At 46.7% G+C, this 17,939-nt stretch overlaps 1 protein-coding gene across 1 annotated transcript in view; it reads right to left on the bottom strand.

The window, feature by feature from the left end:
- Window positions 1-1,644: 1,644 nt before the first annotated feature.
- The window catches only part of lhfpl4a (LHFPL tetraspan subfamily member 4a), a 41,544-nt gene continuing 25,249 nt past the window's right edge, over window positions 1,645-17,939 (bottom strand). Inside the window, 2 exon segments of the mRNA XM_077014151.1 lie at window positions 1,645-5,733; window positions 14,882-14,898. Coding sequence (XP_076870266.1) covers window positions 5,680-5,733; window positions 14,882-14,898 — 71 coding nt within the window. The 3' untranslated portion in view covers window positions 1,645-5,679.

Genomic DNA, 17,939 nt, shown 5'->3' with positions numbered 1-17,939 from the left:
TGAGCAGAATCAATAAAATGAAGATGGTATTTTGGCTCTGGTCTTTTGTGTTTGGCTTAATAAACTCCAACGACACACTTGACATGGTTGTCGTCTTTGGGGGAATGTGAAACCCAATTACTGATGCAAACGTTGAATGAATCATCAAGTGCTTAAATGTACTTTTGTACTTAAATTGTACTGTTGTAGTTGATCTCCTGTACCGGATTGCACAAGGTCTCAAACTCCAGCTGGAGAAGATTACTTTTGAACCCCTGTTGTCAGACAGATTTGCCTAACAAGCGTGATTTATGATCCATCTGTAGCCTTCCACCATCCTGCCTGAGCCTCACATGGGGTTTGGTCTCCAGTGATGTTAAGCATGGAGAAGAGAATGTGGGGGGGGGGGGGGGGGGGGGGGGGGGGGGGTTGGGGGGCGTGTCCAGAGACACAGGCCTTGAAGGCACATCACACACAGATTTGTACAGTCACCAGAGCTCTCCAGGTTATTACGCGCACACAACCCAGGTCATCTGCTGTAACATGCTGCATGTAGCCCCCAGTTAAACATAGTTCCAAAACACACCCACCCGTCTCATTGGGGTGTGAGGCGGAGTGTGATGGCCCGAGACGCGCTTCCCAAAGGCTGCGGCTCGCGTTGGCTCGCCTTTTACTGCATGTCAAACGTGGCGCTGGTTTCTTGGCACTTTGATGCTTCCCGCAGCGTTCTGAATACTGGTAGGAACAGAGAATTTCCTGAACAAAGGCGGATGTGTTGGGAACAGCAGTTTTTAGAATACATGTGTGTTATTTGCGTTGGGGTACAGAGCGGCCCTTTGACGTGGGCGACGTGACCCGAGCTCTCGTAGGGGACCGGAGGTGGTGTTGAGGGACGTGTCCCCCCCACAACTCCAGAACATGCTGTCCGAGGACAGCAGGGATCACCAGCACCACAGGGTTGAGGCACATGACGTATAACGGAGACGATTGTTCAGTGTTTAACTTAACAATCTCTCTTGCTTCACAAACTTCAGAAAACCATTTTTAGTCCTGTAAAAAAAAAAGAAAAAAACCACACACACACACAGGTAATGGCATTTTTAAACCCATTTTTCTATTAATCATGATCATCTACGAATGTTAGTCCAGTTCCATTGGCTAGGTAACTAATTCTCCCCCATCACACGAGGGGGGGGGGGGGGGGGGGATGTCCTGGGCAGGTACTGAAAAATGATGAAAGATTTCAATACAGGGATGCTTACTCTGCCATTGGTACAGTCTTTCATGAATCCAAATATTACAATGATCGAGACTAGCACTAGCATAAAAAATTCAGTTGAATTTATAAATAATGCTTCACCGTTAACATAAAAGCAAACCCCACAAACGGATATTCAATTAATTTATTGAGTTTTTCATCTTTTTAAAACAACAACACCAACAATGTATAAGTGGGGGGGGGGGGGGGGGGGGGGGGGGGGTGACGATGTCTGCTGTTTTGCACTCTCCTATGACAGTCTTGCTGAAACACTTATCCCAGTTTACCGAGAGACATCGCAGTATCCCAAACATATCAAAGAAAAGAAAATAAATAAATAACATTTACAACCACAGCGAAAAGCAGAACCCTCAACAGAAAGGGCATTCAACACCATGAGGTCAACACCATGAGGCACAGGGCAGCAAATCAAATACCGCACAACCGATGTCCTATCGGCCCACTGCAGTGCGCTCACGATGGTTTGGCACAGGGTTATCCAAAAGTCATGGAGAGGCGTGAAAGAAACGGGACAGTGCGTGTATGCTAACTACAAGTGTAAACAGCTGAAGGATTAATAATTGGGTCTAAATAAATCTCTCACAAGGCTGGAGGTGTTTGTGTTTGTCCAAACACCTAATGCTGAGCTGAACAAGAGGAACTCTCACTGATAGGAAACTGGCATTGTGACTGAGTTATTAAAGGTGAGAGCTTTGGAAATGCTTTCATTAATCAACAAATGCCAGTGACCACAGACCACATCTCAGGTTCTGGATTAAGACAAAAATGACCAAGTGACAGTTTTGCTTGTGTGTGTGTTTTTTTTTTTTTTTTTTTTTTTTTTTTTACCAAACTTTTTCATTATCTCTCGTCATAGAAATCAGTGTGGGCTATTAATGGAAGAGCAGTAAAGTTTAATAACATTGTAATGACTTCTTAATTTCACGCATTGGTTTTTCTAATTAGGCTGATATAGTCAATATCAAGCAAACATTAATAACTTAATAAGCAGAATTAACAGACCAAAATGTTTGGCTTAGTACATCATAAAAAAAGTTTAACAATGATGCTCAATAAATTATGCAGGTGTGGCAAGGGCAGGGTGTGGGTGGGGCAGGGGCGGGGCTCTGCTGGTTTAGCCAATCTTGTGCACGTATATTTACCTGCATGCATTTTCTCATCCATGACAGTATGTTCAGCACAGTGTACTCTTGGGACCCCACAAAAGAAGAAGAAAAAAAACAAAAAAACCAACAGCACTTGTGTGTTTTGCCTATAATGGTCAGTGGATTGATGCGGGGGTGCTTATAGAGCAGCGGTCATGTGAAGCGTCAGCCTGACTCCAGCATCCCAAAAGCACTTATCAGTGCACAGCACTGCCACGTGGTTCTTCAGAAGCTCCCCAGCCTGGACCTTTAACCATGAGTGTGTGTGCGCACCCCCTTGTTTCCTTACAAGCACACACGCTTCCTTTTAATGCAAATCATGCCATTGTATTTCGTTTTTCTTTCTCCTTTTTCAGTAATGAAATATATAACATAAGTCGAATAATAACTTTTCACCTTGTGAAACAAAAGGATTTGAAATCACCCATTGATGTTCCTGTACAGTATGTGGTTACTCTCCTAATTGTAAACAGTTCTGTCCTGCTATGTTTCTGAGCTGAGTGAGAACTCCTGAGTGCTGTGTGATGCTCTCCGGGCCCCAGCACTGCTGTCCAGTGGCTCTACTGTTTTTATAGACCCAATCAGCTCGTTCATCAGCTAATCAGGCAAGCTGAATCAGGTTTGCTGGAACACAGAGACGAATACACCCTGCAGGTCCTCCCGGACTTCACTGGAGAAACTTTGGAGCTCCACAAGTGCTCAAAAAAAATTAATTGGAAGTGAAAAGACATGAAAATAAACATGACTAATAACCACTATTATTATAATTTTTTTAAGTTTCTGTATTGTTGAGGAAACGCAAGGCTGCATTTTGCAAGTCCTCACGAGTGTCGGCGGCAGGGAGAGTTTGGCAGACGCGTGCGGCCGCCCGGAGGCTCTTTTTTAATGTCCACGCAAGCGTCGCTGCTGCTGAGCTCCAGGTCTGGACGGTGGGCCGCTCTTTTGGGTCTCTAATGCTCCCGTTTGGGCTGTTCCATTTACCGGGTGTGTCCTCACATCGTTAACCCCACATCGTCCTTTCCCTCCTCTCCATGGGGCGGGGCCGTTCGAGGATGAGGATGTGGAGAGAGGCCAGGGCCTCGGATGGAGGATAAAGCACCATATGGAGGAATTCACATTTCACTCTTCAGCTTGGTGTCCTTGTTAAATGATCTCTAAAAATTGTCCAACCATGAATCTGCACAGTGCTGGCCAGACCCGCCCCCTCAAGGTTAGTGCAGTGTGTGCTGTCCTTTGCGTGACCCAGGAAGTGAATCCTAGCATCATTGAAATACTTCCTTGTGGAGCGCATGGAAAGTCACTGTACAAGCAAAGCTCTTCCCAAGGAGCACAAAAGGTTTTATATGTCTAAAGATTATTTGGGGGAACTTAGAAAACCAACACTGACCAGAAAATGAAAAAGCAACCATTAATGACAATATAAACACGTGTTGAATATAAACATCTATATAGAGTAAGTGTTGTGTAAGTGCACAGTTAACTTCAACGATCTCTGTTTCTGTGTAAAGCCCCAGGTAGGGAGTGTTTCAACGTGCCGACCAGTTTTTAGGACTACAACACCTTCAAAAAATCACCACACCCACCAAAACACACACAAACGCCGGAAGCAGGGAAGGGTTGGACACTCCGTACCTGCCCTATAACTACCCACCTGGCACCAACGCTGACAACCAGTATGTCATTTCATACTGACTGATCACATAACTGCACAGAGGTGACCTAAAAGTAAATGACTGACTACTATTCCAACATTTTCACCCTCATGATGGAAATAAGGATTTTGAAGTACGCCCAAAGTTATGTAACTGAACTCCTGATGGTCTGAATTGAAACTAGTGCAGAGTTTGGGATGTTTCTGTAATTAAAAATCATTTTGTTAGGGTTGGTTGTAACACAGCGGTTTGCTCATTGCACAAAACACAAAAAACATGTTCCAGGCTAACGTGAGTTTAGAAGCCAACGTTGAACTGAATTCACAGAAATCTTGAATTCAAGTCTTCAGATCTTCAATCTGCTTGTTTTCACTTGAAAACATATAGGAGCTCCTAGAGATCACACTCGACTCATCGTGACTAGCTTTGTTGTGCTGTTCCATGGTACAGTCTCATGATGCTCGACTTGTTGGGTCTCGATGGTAAATTACAACTTATCAGTGCTCCACTCATTGGGCCTGAGTAAAATGCAGCATGCAGGGCTTTTCCTCGAGACAAAATGGATAAAATCAATCAAAAATGAAAGAAAAACATCAATCAAGAATAAATAACCAGTCACTGAAATTATTATAACCATAATTTTTAAAATGTTATTTTGCTAGTCATTGTTTACAACATCATCTCCCCCACTGTTATTCAGAAAGGTTAAATTAAAAAAGGAAAGAAATTAAATGTAGGTCTGTAAAAGGAAAGTCCCATGCCAAAATAAAAGTTCTGTAGGAGTTTAACCTTCAGCGTTAATGTTGGCATCCTCATGTTGTATAGCTTTAAGCTCTGAGATCCGGTACTTCAGGTCTGATCAAGAGATAAAGATGATACACATTAATCCACTCCAGGGTGTAGAAGGAACATAGTTTGGGTTGATTAACGTGTCATGTCTACCCTGTCTCCATAGAAATCTATTATTTACAAACAAACTACTTCTTTTCCATACTAGTCTCTTGTTGCTGACCACATGTACAAAGAAGGGAGTTCAAAATCTTCCAGAAAAAAGGACGGTCTTCAAAATTTCACCTTGTGCTGTACAAAAAAAATTCTCCTTTTTTTTTACATTTTGTTTTATTTGATTTTTGGCTTGATTATTTTTTTCTTCATCTGTGTCTCCAGTAGCACCCAAGCACTTCTACATATGCATTGATTCAATATAATGTATTTTCTTTAAAGCTAGAAATGATTAATTTTCCCATTTTAGATAAAATATGTAAATTTGAATATAATACCACTGTTGCAAGCATAATCTTCACTGTAACATTGTCATCATAGTAATAATATATAATAATAATACTGTGTAAGTTTAATCACTTTCCCAGAGTTGGTGGTTTTTGTAAAGCTGATTTATTGATTTATTTTCTTGATTTTGAATTCTCTTTGAACGTATGTGTCTGCTTGTCTAATAGGTTCTTTTCTTGAAGTGTGCTCCCGGCTAGTCCTATATTACAAAGAGCTCATCTAGCAGCTTCCTAACTGAGGTCAGAGACGCGGACCTGAGAGGACGAGGTAAGGATGAGGGAGAGAAGGACAGTGGAAGGGGACAGATGGAGGTGGAGGTGGAGGTGGCGTCTCTTCAGTGGAACCGCTGGACTCCAAAACGTGGATCCTTGGTGTCGCGGATCTCAATCTGGAAGAAGACACAGAAAAGAGGGCGAGCAGAGTTCAGCAGGCTGGATGTCACCATGACCCATGACCCATGACCCATGAACCATGAACCATGAACCATGATCCACGATCCACGAACCATGAATCATGAACCATGAACCATGAACCACGATCCATGAACCATGAACCATGAACCATGAACCACGATCCATGACCCATAAACCATGAACCATGAACCACGATCCATGAATCATGATCCTTGAACCATGGTGGACTGGCACATCCAGACTGGTTCGGAGCAGCCAGTAGAGTCCACATCACCCTCTGTTTTGAGGCTGGGCAGAAACAGAGTGAATGTGGATGCCCAGGACCGAAGTCTCCCCTTGGTTCTGATCCGGCCCACCCCAAACTCATCTGCTTCTCAAGCAGAGTGGCAGCATTGGACGTCAATTAGCGTCAAAGGGCGGGACCACCAGCGGTGATGCCCTGCTTCTGATGCCAGTCAGGAGGTCTGCCAATCAGTGGTGGGAGGAACCTGCTGGGGAAGGACCACAATGCAGTGGGGGAGGTAAGAGATAAAGGGTCCTGATTGGGTCCGGTTGAATATCTGGGGCACAGCCAGGGTTGGTTTGGGTGCAGGGGAAGAAAGACCTTCAGAGCAGCGTACCATCTTCCCTTTTGTTTTCTGACTTGGGACTTAGGAGTCCTGGGATAATGTTTTATGTTTACTGAATAAAACACAAACAAACAAACAAAAAACACAAGGGCACTTTGCGTTGTTTGCCACACATATCCAAGAGGCAAAATATGTAAAACGGTATCTATAATGACTAATCTCTTTACCAATACAGTTAGCAGCTGTCATTTATAAACTCATCTGGGTAAGACTAGTATAGTATACCTCCCATGGCCAGTCCAACGGCACTGGGCCAGCTGTACTTTGTTACTGGGGCACTGGGGCAGCTGTTTGTTACTGTGTGCCATTTGTGAATCTGACATATTTTGCTTAACAATCTACACAGTGTGTGTGTGTGTGTGTGTGTGTGTGTGTGTGTGTGTGTGTGTGTGTGTGTGTGTGTGTGTGTGTGTGTGTGTGTGTCCCGTACACATTACACATACCCTCATCCTGTCACTATGGCACCACAATCCACCTCCATTTTGAGAGGAGAGTTTGAGTAGAGAAAACAAGGCATCCCTTCACTCCATGACAGTGAACACAACTTGATTAAACACAGCAGTGGGTGATGAGGCTAAAGGACAATTTTTTTTTCTTTCATCATATAAGAAATACCCCGTCCAACAGAGCCTCATTGAAAAGATCACACTCTCTCACAAGCTTATCAGCATCATCTTGAATAAGTCTCATCTAACTCTTGCAAAGACACTTCATATATGCCTGGAAATAGTGCTGAAAAGGCTGAAACTGCCAAAACTGGTGTTTTATTAGAAGCCAAACATTCTCATTACTTCAAAGCAATACACACGCGCGCACACACACACACACACACACACACGACGTTTACTGGACTGAAGGCCTGATAGAGGTTTACTGTTTGTCTAGCCTGCTGGTTTAATAATAGCAGTAGCACTTTCAGATGACTCATAGAGAAGCGTTTGCCAGTTTAATGAAAACTGGATTACATGCACGGAAATCAATCTGCCAGGACTGTGGGAACGAGAGTGGACTGCAACATCACTGAGGGAAATTACACCAGCAATAAGCTGCCGTAGCGCCATTAATGACTGCCTTATGACGCCCGAAACTGCGTGGCTAGGTGTTCCACTTGGCCCAGGCCGACCCGCCAGCCCAGCACACGTTTGGCCGGTTCTACCGCCGCCTCATTACAGGCGGGGGGCGAAAAGAGCGAAAGGAAAAGCGAAACATACGGCGGAGCAATGAGTACCACCTGGCAACCCGCCCCTCCCCCACCGCTCCCCTGCTCCGAGTGTTTATGGAGGTTTTTAGACACCCCCCCCCCCAACCAACACACACACACACACACACACACACACACACACACACACACACACACACACACACTTCGCTCTCCTGCTCTGCGTGTTTGTGTAGACTTTTGGGCCACACGCCCAGGCTCGGTTTCTCTCCCTTACAGGCGATCGTTATGAGTTGGCTCGTGACGGACGAGGCCCAGATATTAATTACCCGAGTCCAGCTAAGCACGTCGGACAGGTGGACTGTCCTTACTTGGATTCATGGAAGGATCGTTCTGCTCAAAACTATATGTCACTGAAGAAAAACTAGCAGTGATTTACCCATAAACACATTTATGGCATGGAAGCCAGTGCATCCGATCAAACTCCTTCTGTTTGGTACAAAGCAGACTGTGAGAATGAGCATAATAGCAGGTTGGGTGGATATTTGGGACGTTTCCACTTCAACAGAGCTCTTATAGTATCAGTTTAATATTATCTTCACCACTATAAGCCTCATAATACCCTACTTCAGAAACGTGCCTCTGAAAGGTTGCTGTGAAAACAGATACAACTGCACTATGTTTTCGGTGGGCTTTTATAGCCTACTGACTTACTGAAGTTTGCTTCCCAGTCCCTTTACTGCAAGGTCAGTATATTGTACATCAATAACATCATATCGTGTGGTATTTAGATGTTACATAGCAGTGTCCATTCTAGCAAAAAATGGGAAAACAAGAAAACTTTTATTTTTGCATTGCATGACACCTTCGACGATTTTCACAGTCTAGCAACGTTGTTTAAAGCTGTTTTGCAGGATAATCATGCCTGACTTACTGGCATTTGACTTCCTTTCCCAAAGTGCTGAGTGACATGATTGTCATTAAATTGACAACTCATTTTCCAGCCACAGATAACTCCATTGTCATTAAAAAGAACAAAACCTGGCAGTTGAGTGCGAGTGGAATATGCCTGCGAAGTTCAGCATTCAGTTGACACTCATTACTGTATCTGGTAGGGGTGGGCGGATCGATATTTATATCGATAGTATCGATACAAAGGTGAGGATCGGTATCGGATCGATACCACGGCGAAAATATCGATTCTTTTGCTGCAGTTTAGAGGTCTGCGCAGGACTGCTTTTTAAATCCCGCTCCCGCCCGCTCCCGCTTGTTTTAATCCCGCTCCCGCCCGCACCTGCCAAAAAATCGCTTGTTTTAATCCCGCACCCGCCCGCCACATACACATTTCTGTCGCCCCCGCCCGCAATCCTAATATGAATTGAATTAATTAGATTTCGTACTTGAAATTTTCTTATGTATTTATTAAAACAGCAATATAGCGATGGATCGCGCTGTCCCATTTCTTACCACAGTCCAAACACATGCCGTCAGGTGACGTACACCAACACTTTCTGATATCAATCACAACAAGCCGATTTCCCTCTCCATTAATTACAATGGAATATGACTTCCATACATCAGACTTTCCTGTAGTTGGCTTAATTGTGGTGTATTCGCCTGTTTTAATTGAATTTTCCACAGCTGAAACTGGTTGACCGTCTACAGCAGGGGTCGGCAACCTATGGCACGCGTGCCACCATTGGCACGAGGCATAAACACTGGCATGGACCAGCATCAGCAAAAATATATATAATTTAATATAAATTATTATATTAATGGATTATAATTTCAAGTAAAAAGTATCGCTCCCACCCCCCCCAACCCCCCCCCCCCCAACGGTTTGGAAGTATCGGTATCGGCGATACTGACCAGTATCGTATCGGTATCGTATCGACACCAAAATTCCGAGTATCGCCCACCCCTAGTATCTGGGGACTTAACTAGCTGGTCCAGCTAGTCATAAACCTCAGATTATCATTTAATCCACATGTGTCAAAGTCAAGGCCCGCGGGCCAGATCCGGCCCGCGAATTGATTATCTATGGCCCCCTGGATGATATTTAATTACTATTAGAACCGGCCCGCAGGCCATAGCCGCCCGCTGGTGTTTTGCACGCACAAACACTACATTCCCCACAATGCAACGGTAGACCGCGAAGTCACTGCAGCGCGCACAAGCGGCGAGGGTCAGCGCGGCGAAAATGACGTAATCGCAGTGGCTCCGCCCGTGCGCTTGGGCCTCGCGCACTGTCGATTCGCGAGGTCGTGCACCTCTCGAATTTTGTAACTTTGCGCGCGCCGCGCCTCAGCGCAATGAACAGTCATATTTGCAGGGTTCATATACCTTTATAAGGTGGAATTTAAGCACTTGTACGTCACTTTCAAGGTCCATTTCAATATTTCCCAGCATGTTAAACTTAATTAAGTTAAATATTTATACCTATATTCGAAATGATTCGAAACATTATTTAGTGGTTGTTTATTTTCAAAACGCCCGATCTTAACGTTTTCACGTTCTCTCATGTTTCGTCCTGGAATTACAAGAGGCTCGTATTTGTTAACAAGATAACTGTTCAGTCAGACAGCTATTTGTTGTGAAACGAAGTAGTTACAATTTCAAGCATTTTCAAGTACTTTAGCCTAAATTCCAGCACTTTTCAAACCTTTATTACTTTATTCATTTAATGTACAGGACATGTTTTCTTTGAAGGAAGTTTGTTTTTATCTGTTTGCTTATTGAAAATGTTTTCACTTGAAATTACTGACAGATCCATAAGAAAATATTGCTTTATTCATTTAAGCATTAAATAATATACACTGTGTTAGTGTGACGGGCAGGTGTGAGCAACAAAAAGGAAGCGATCACGCCAAGTCTCAGGGAAAAAGGGTGGTTTAATATAAAGTGTGCAAACCTAAAACCCGTGCAATAGATCCGAATTAAGGATATAATGACCAGCGGTCAACTGGTACAAAGACAAGACATATATAGACAGACAAACGACCATCAGGTGGGAACGGATCACGGGCTCCGCCCACCTGAGGGGCGTACACGACGTCACAAAACAACAACAACACAGCCGCTGTGGACAGAGGCGGCCGGTAGGGGGCCGCCTCACCGTGACAGACCCCCCCACCAAGCCGCACTCCCCTCCACTGGGTGTGTGGCACACAGCGGCTGCACAACAACACGAAGGGGCAGGAAGGCAAGGACAGGCAGGGACACACCTCCTGCAGTCCACGAGCTGAAACACAAAACACATAACATTAGTCAGCTCACCTCCCTGGGCGGGACCCTGGACCGACTGGGCCGTCAACAAGACAAAACCACGCCCCGGTCGGTCACAGGGCCCTCACGCCCTAACCGGCCTTAAGCCGCATAGCCCCACAGGTGCGAGGACGGCGGGCCTCGGCTCCTTGTCCGTCCGGGGTGTATGTGTGTGCAGGTTACCTCCCTGGGGCGTGGCTACGTCACCTCCAGGACCCCGTGGAAGGGTCTCCGTCCTGTGCAGGAGCTCTTCAGACCGGAGCCCCATGGTCCCCAAACATCCGGGGGCCCCAGCCCTCTAGGGAGGGGCTCTTTCCGACCGGGCTCCGGTCACCCCACAACATAAGGGGGCTCCTGCCAGCTGGAGACCCCCACAAGGTCCAGGGATGCCACGATTCAACGCCAGGGAGAAGCACCTGCACATAAAACACAAACACACACACACCCACACACACCAACACAGAACACAAACGCGCACTACCCTGATCCCCCCTCCAGGGGGGAGGGGTCTCCATCCTAACTCAGGAGAACCCCCCATTTACCTGGTCAGGGCCTCCCTCGGGAGCGACGCCCTCCGTGCCACTCCCCGTGGCACGGGACCACAGCCGGTCCTCCCCCAAACACACATTCAGGGGGAGGAGCATGCGTGGAATTACACGCAAACATTAGACAACACGTTAGGACACAACATGCACACAAAGACTCGACAAACAGAACTTAGTGCGCAGACACTGAACGAACGGGACCGATACTTGCGTGCACTACACATAAACGACGGTGACGCGCCGCTCAGAGTCGCAGTCGCTCCCCACATAAAACACATGACACACGGGGAGCGAGGCGACAGTGACGAGCGGCGACCGCGTCACACACACAAAACACTTAACATATAACAAACGCGCACGCACACAGATCCTCACGTCCGTTCACCTGGACACACTAACACCACACAAGACGAAGAGCTTACCAGGGAGACTGCCTTGGTCCTCGCCGTGCCACAAACACAACACGAGCACGGCGGAGCTCTTCCAACAAACAAACGACAAACACGAAGAGTTTTTTCCCAGGGCAGACAGCCCTGGTCCTCGCCGTGCCACAGACAACACAAAAGCACGGCGGAACTCTTCACAAAACACCACGCAGACAAACACTTACCACGAGACATGACCACGAACGAAGGAGAAAGTAAAGAGACTCTGCGGCTTCCGAAGGGTGGCTGGTCATTCTGTGACGGGCAGGTGTGAGCAACAAAAAGGAAGCGATCACGCCAAGTCTCAGGGAAAAAGGGTGGTTTAATATAAAGTGTGCAAACCTAAAACCCGTGCAATAGATCCGAATTAAGGATATAATGACCAGCGGTCAACTGGTACAAAGACAAGACATATATAGACAGACAAACGACCATCAGGTGGGAACGGATCACGGGCTCCGCCCACCTGAGGGGCGTACACGACGTCACAAAACAACAACAACACAGCCGCTGTGGACAGAGGCGGCCGGTAGGGGGCCGCCTCACCGTGACAGTTAGGTCTTGGTTCAAAAGGCTATGTGCAATCATTTCAATATGTTTTAATAAACATTGAACCAGTCTGGCCCTCAGCTTGTAGCAAATTTGGTTTTTTGGCCCTCAGTGTATTTGACTTTGACATCCCTGATTTAATCCATATATTCATCATGTAGAACCTGCTGTTGATGGCTCAAACTTACTGGTTATCAATATATTGCTTCTCCATATATATATATATATATATATATATATATATATATATATATATATATATATATATATATATATATATATATATATATATGTGTATATATATATATATATATATATATATATATATATATATATATATATATATATATATATATATATATATATATATGTGTGTGTATTATTATATTATTATATTATTACATTAGATTTACACTATATTATCATATCATGTGATCTTCAGATTAGCTCAAGAACAGTGCTCAGAGAGCTTCATGGAATGGGTTTCCAGTGTTGAGCAGCTGCATCCAAGCCGTACATCACCAAGTGCAATGCAAAGCGTCGGATGCAGTGATGTAAAGCACACTGCCTCTAGACACTAGAGCAGTGGAGACACGTTCTCTGGAGTGATGAATCGGCAATCTCCATCTGGAAATCTGATGGACGAGTCTGGGTTTGGTGGTTGCCAGGAGAACAGTACTCGTCTGACTGCATTGTGCCAAGTGTAAAGTTTGGTGGAGGGGGGATTATGGTGTGGGGTTGTTTTTCAGGTGCTGGGATTGGCCCCTTAGTTCCAGTGAAAGGAACTCTGAATGCTTTAGCATACCAAGACATTTTGGTCAATTCCATGCTCCCAACTTTGTGGGAACCGTTTGGAGCTGACCCCTTACTCTTCCAACATGACTGCACCAGCAAGGTCCATAAAGACATGGATGGCAAAGTCTGGTGTGGATGAACTTGACTGGCCTGCACAGAGTCCTGACCTCAACCTGATAGAACACCTTTGGGATGAATTAGAGCGGAGACTGAGAGCCAGGCCTTCTCGTCCAACATTAGTATGTGACCTCACCAAATGTGCTTCTGGAAGAATGGTCAAAAATCCCCTTAAACACATTCCTAAACTTTGTGGACAGCCTTCCCAGAAGAGTTGAAGCTGTTCTAGCTGCAAAGGGTGGACCCTATGGATTATAATCGCATATAGGAATGGGATGTCACTTAAGCTCATATGTGAATCAAGGAAAGTGAGCAAATACTTTTGGCAATATAGTGTACTGTATATATGAAGAGGTTGGAATTAGGGAGAGGCATTTGAGGAAAAATGACACATCTGACACAATGACAATCTGCTGAGGGGTCGTTTCTGCTCATTTAGCAGGAACCAGAGGAGAACATTCCAACCCAGAGTCTCTCTGGTTAAAGCAGCCTCAAGCCACATGCTGGGATTTTATGCATAATTCCAGACGAGACAAACAGATTGATAGATCATCCAAATTTGCTTGTATGTTCTTACACCGTCCAAACGGAGCGTAGAGACCAGATGCAGTGGCTGCTGGGAAGGAAACAGCGCTGTTAGTCAGAGGAATGAGGACTACGTGTTATCTCTAACTTCATTTATGCTGTCCATCCTTACGAAGAAAAGGTATGCGTAGACCTCGGTCTTCACAGTAATAATGATCACTGTGTTTCCTGCTTCAGTAGCCTATAAATTGTGCTAAAAATAACGAGTACGCCTACAATGGAATGACCCATCTGTGTGCTCTAACCTCTTCTCAACCAGCTGGAGCTCTGATTGTTTTACCTCCATTTTTGAACCCTGGTGGAAATAATAATCTTTTTGTGCACTGAATGTTTAATCTGCCTTATTTTAATACAGTGTAACTAGCCTGACAGGATGTTTGCTTCTCTGTGCAACAGCGAGGCTTTAGAGCATGCGACTTTCATGCAGTCTGTTGCCTACTGTTCCAGTCAGATTTATCTAATTTACGCATTTGCACGTCAGTTGTCTAGGAACTAAGTTGTAGGTCTTTCCCCCTTTTTTCATCCTTTACTTTATAGACAGGAGCGTGAATGTGCACCTGCCCCTGGGGCTGCTGGGAATGCATGGCAGCTCAAGCGGAGGCGTCCCCTGACCTGACGTCTGTGCCCCAGCTGAGCCCCGCCCCTCCTCAGAAGCTCAGAAGGGAGCACGTGTGCCGCCGGAGGTGTCTTTGACACAGCTCGCTTCTCCACCACGTGTTTCCCAGAGCACCCCCCCCCCCCCCCATGCCCCCATGTGTTAACTTCTAGGGCTCAACGAGGCGCTAGCTGCTACCGCCTCGAGTCTCTGGATGGCGGAGGTGGGTGATGACGGAGGTGGCTGATGGCGGAGCATTTGGCGTGATGCTGGGTTGGGATTCAGCTTCGGGAGAGCTAATACACAGGGATGGGCGAGCAGGCTTAGCGCTAAACCCGCGCAGACACCAAAGGGTACATACTGTCGGGTTACTACTGGCACCACAACACTGACGTTCGGAGCACGACCACTGCATACAGCATCACAAGCACGGAAGCCACAGTCACGAGGGGAGACTTACCCTGGATACTGCAAAGTCTGGAAAGACAGAATAGAAACGGTTGTTTAGTTCGGACCGCACTTCTGTGAGGGTGTGCATCAAATACACAGTTGCACACACTTTCTATGAGTGCGTTTCATGTTTTTTGAGTGGTATACGGTTAAGAACACATTTCAAATCTTGTAATCCAATGAGATGTATCAGAGAGACTTTGAAGGCCTTGGTGAAGTTAAACTATCTCTGCATCTAGAGCAGTGTATTGACTCCATTCATAAGTCAATGGCTTATGTCTTATTTACAGTGGAAGTGAGATGCGAGAGAAGCATTTGCAGTCTGTGGGACATTTGGAGGGTGACTAGCAGGACAAATGGGGACTGAAGACATTTGGTAATGTCCTTTTACATGTCAGATAAGTGAATAAATGTCTGTGCTCGAGCTAGACTCAACTAACGCCGGGATTAGACACAGTATTTCTGTCTTTCATGATGGTCATTATGTCAAATTAGGCAATCATAGTGCCATAAATTCCTGCCACACTGCATGTTTGATGCTGACAAATCATCGCATCAAGGGACATCCCAGATGCTACATTGCTGTTCTTCAGTTATGTCACACCACAAGGACTGTTCCTCAATTCTGACAAATTTGGGCCCACTGGGAATTTGTCGGTTATGACAAAATTGTGCTTAAATTGGCTGAATTTGTGTGGTGTGATCCCAGCACGAGTCGCTTTAAAAAACACCCACAATTTATCCTTCCTAAAGCGTTGTGCCTACAGGCATTGTTTATTTCAATTGAATATATAAAAAAAGTGTATGAAAATGTACACCGTGGCAAACAGATAAGCTCTAGCTATGCAGTATAGGACAATTGATCTCAGTGCCGTTTCTGTACAGGTGCACACTGGGATTACTGAGAGTCACGATCAGTTGCTCCCGGATTCCCTCCAGGTTCCATAAACTGTAACGAGGACAAGAAAGCAGCTCCATGCTCATTAGCATGATGGTAATGGCTTCGGCTCAAATTCTCTCTCGTTAACGGTAACGGGACGTGACTGGGCTTAGCATTTAGCGTGATGACGGGTAGGGGTTCGTATGCTCACGTGTGTGCGTTCTTCTGCGTGTGCGTGTGTATGCGTGTGTGCGTCCAGGCGTGCGTAGCTGGGGGGGGGTTTAGTGAATTATGAAGGGCTTTTTGGAGGGAGAGAAAACAGTGAGGTTACAGCAGAGTGGATTAAAGTGAGTGAGAACAAACAGAAGGTGGCGGTGTCTTGGCAACCTGCCACCGGGCTGTTACTGATGCTGCAGCGCCCATTCTCTCACACGGTCTCTCACAGATGCTGAGCACATCCACACACGCACACTAAACCCCTGCCTCACTCACCTCCTCCTCTACACCTCACACACCTCCTCCTCTACACCTCACTCACCTCCTCTACACCTCACACACCTCCTCCTCTACACATCACACACCTCCTCCTCTACACCTCACTCACCTCCTCTACACCTCACACACCTCCTCCTCTACACATCACACACCTCCTCCTCTACACCTCACACACCTCCACCTCTACACCTCACTCACCTCCTCCTCTACACCCCACACACCTCCTCCTCTACACCCCACACACCTCCTCCTCTACACCTCACACACCTCCTCCTCTACACCTCACACACCTCCTCCTCTACACCCCACACACCTCCTCCTCTACACCTCACACACCTCCTCCTCTACACCTCACACACCTCCTCCTCTACACCTCACTCACCTCCTCCTCTACACCTCACACACCTCCTCCTCTACACCTCACACACCTCCTCCTCTACACCTCACACACCTCCTCCTCTACACCTCACTCACCTCCTCCTCTACACCTCACTCACCTCCTCCTCTACACCTCACACACCTCCTCCTCTACACCTCACTCACCTCCTCCTCTACACCTCACACACCTCCTCCTCTACACCCCACTCACCTCCTCCTCTACACCTCACTCACCTCCTCCTCTACACCTCACACACCTCCTCCTCTACACCTCACTCACCTCCTCCTCTACACCTCACTCACCTCCTCCTCTACACCTCACTCACCTCCTCCTCTACACATCACACACCTCCTCCTCTACACCTCACTCACCTCCTCCTCTACACCTCACACACCTCCTCCTCTTCACCTCACACACCTCCTCCTCTACACCTCACACACCTCCTCCTCTACACCTCACTCACCTCCTCCTCTACACCTCACACACCTCCTCCTCTACACCTCACACACCTCCTCCTCTACACCTCACTCACCTCCTCCTCTACACCTCACTCACCTCCTCCTCTACCTCCTCCTCTACACATCACACACCTCCTCCTCTACACCTCACACACCTCCTCCTCTACACCTCACTCACCTCCTCCTCTACACCTCACACACCTCCTCCTCTACACCTCACACACCTCCTCCTCTACACCTCACTCACCTCCTCCTCTACACCTCACACACCTCCTCCTCTACACCTCACTCACCTCCTCCTCTACACCTCACACACCTCCTCCTCTACACCTCACACACCTCCTCCTCTACACCTCACACACCTCCTCCTCTACACCTCACTCACCTCCTCCTCTACACCCCACACACCTCCTCCTCTACACCCCACACACCTCCTCCTCTACACCTCACACACCTCCTCCTCTACACCTCACACACCTCCTCCTCTACACCCCACACACCTCCTCCTCTACACCTCACACACCTCCTCCTCTACACCTCACACACCTCCTCCTCTACACCTCACTCACCTCCTCCTCTACACCTCACACACCTCCTCCTCTACACCTCACACACCTCCTCCTCTACACCTCACACACCTCCTCCTCTACACATCACACACCTCCTCCTCTACACCTCACACACCTCCTCCTCTACACCTCACTCACCTCCTCCTCTACACCTCACACACCTCCTCCTCTACACCTCACTCACCTCCTCCTCTACACCTCACTCACCTCCTCCTCTACACCTCACACACCTCCTCCTCTACACCTCACTCACCTCCTCCTCTACACCTCACACACCTCCTCCTCTA

Source organism: Brachyhypopomus gauderio, chromosome 8, assembly GCF_052324685.1.
Source record: "Brachyhypopomus gauderio isolate BG-103 chromosome 8, BGAUD_0.2, whole genome shotgun sequence".
Lineage (NCBI taxonomy): Eukaryota > Metazoa > Chordata > Actinopteri > Gymnotiformes > Hypopomidae > Brachyhypopomus > Brachyhypopomus gauderio.
This window is presented reverse-complemented; position numbering and strand designations above follow the sequence as displayed.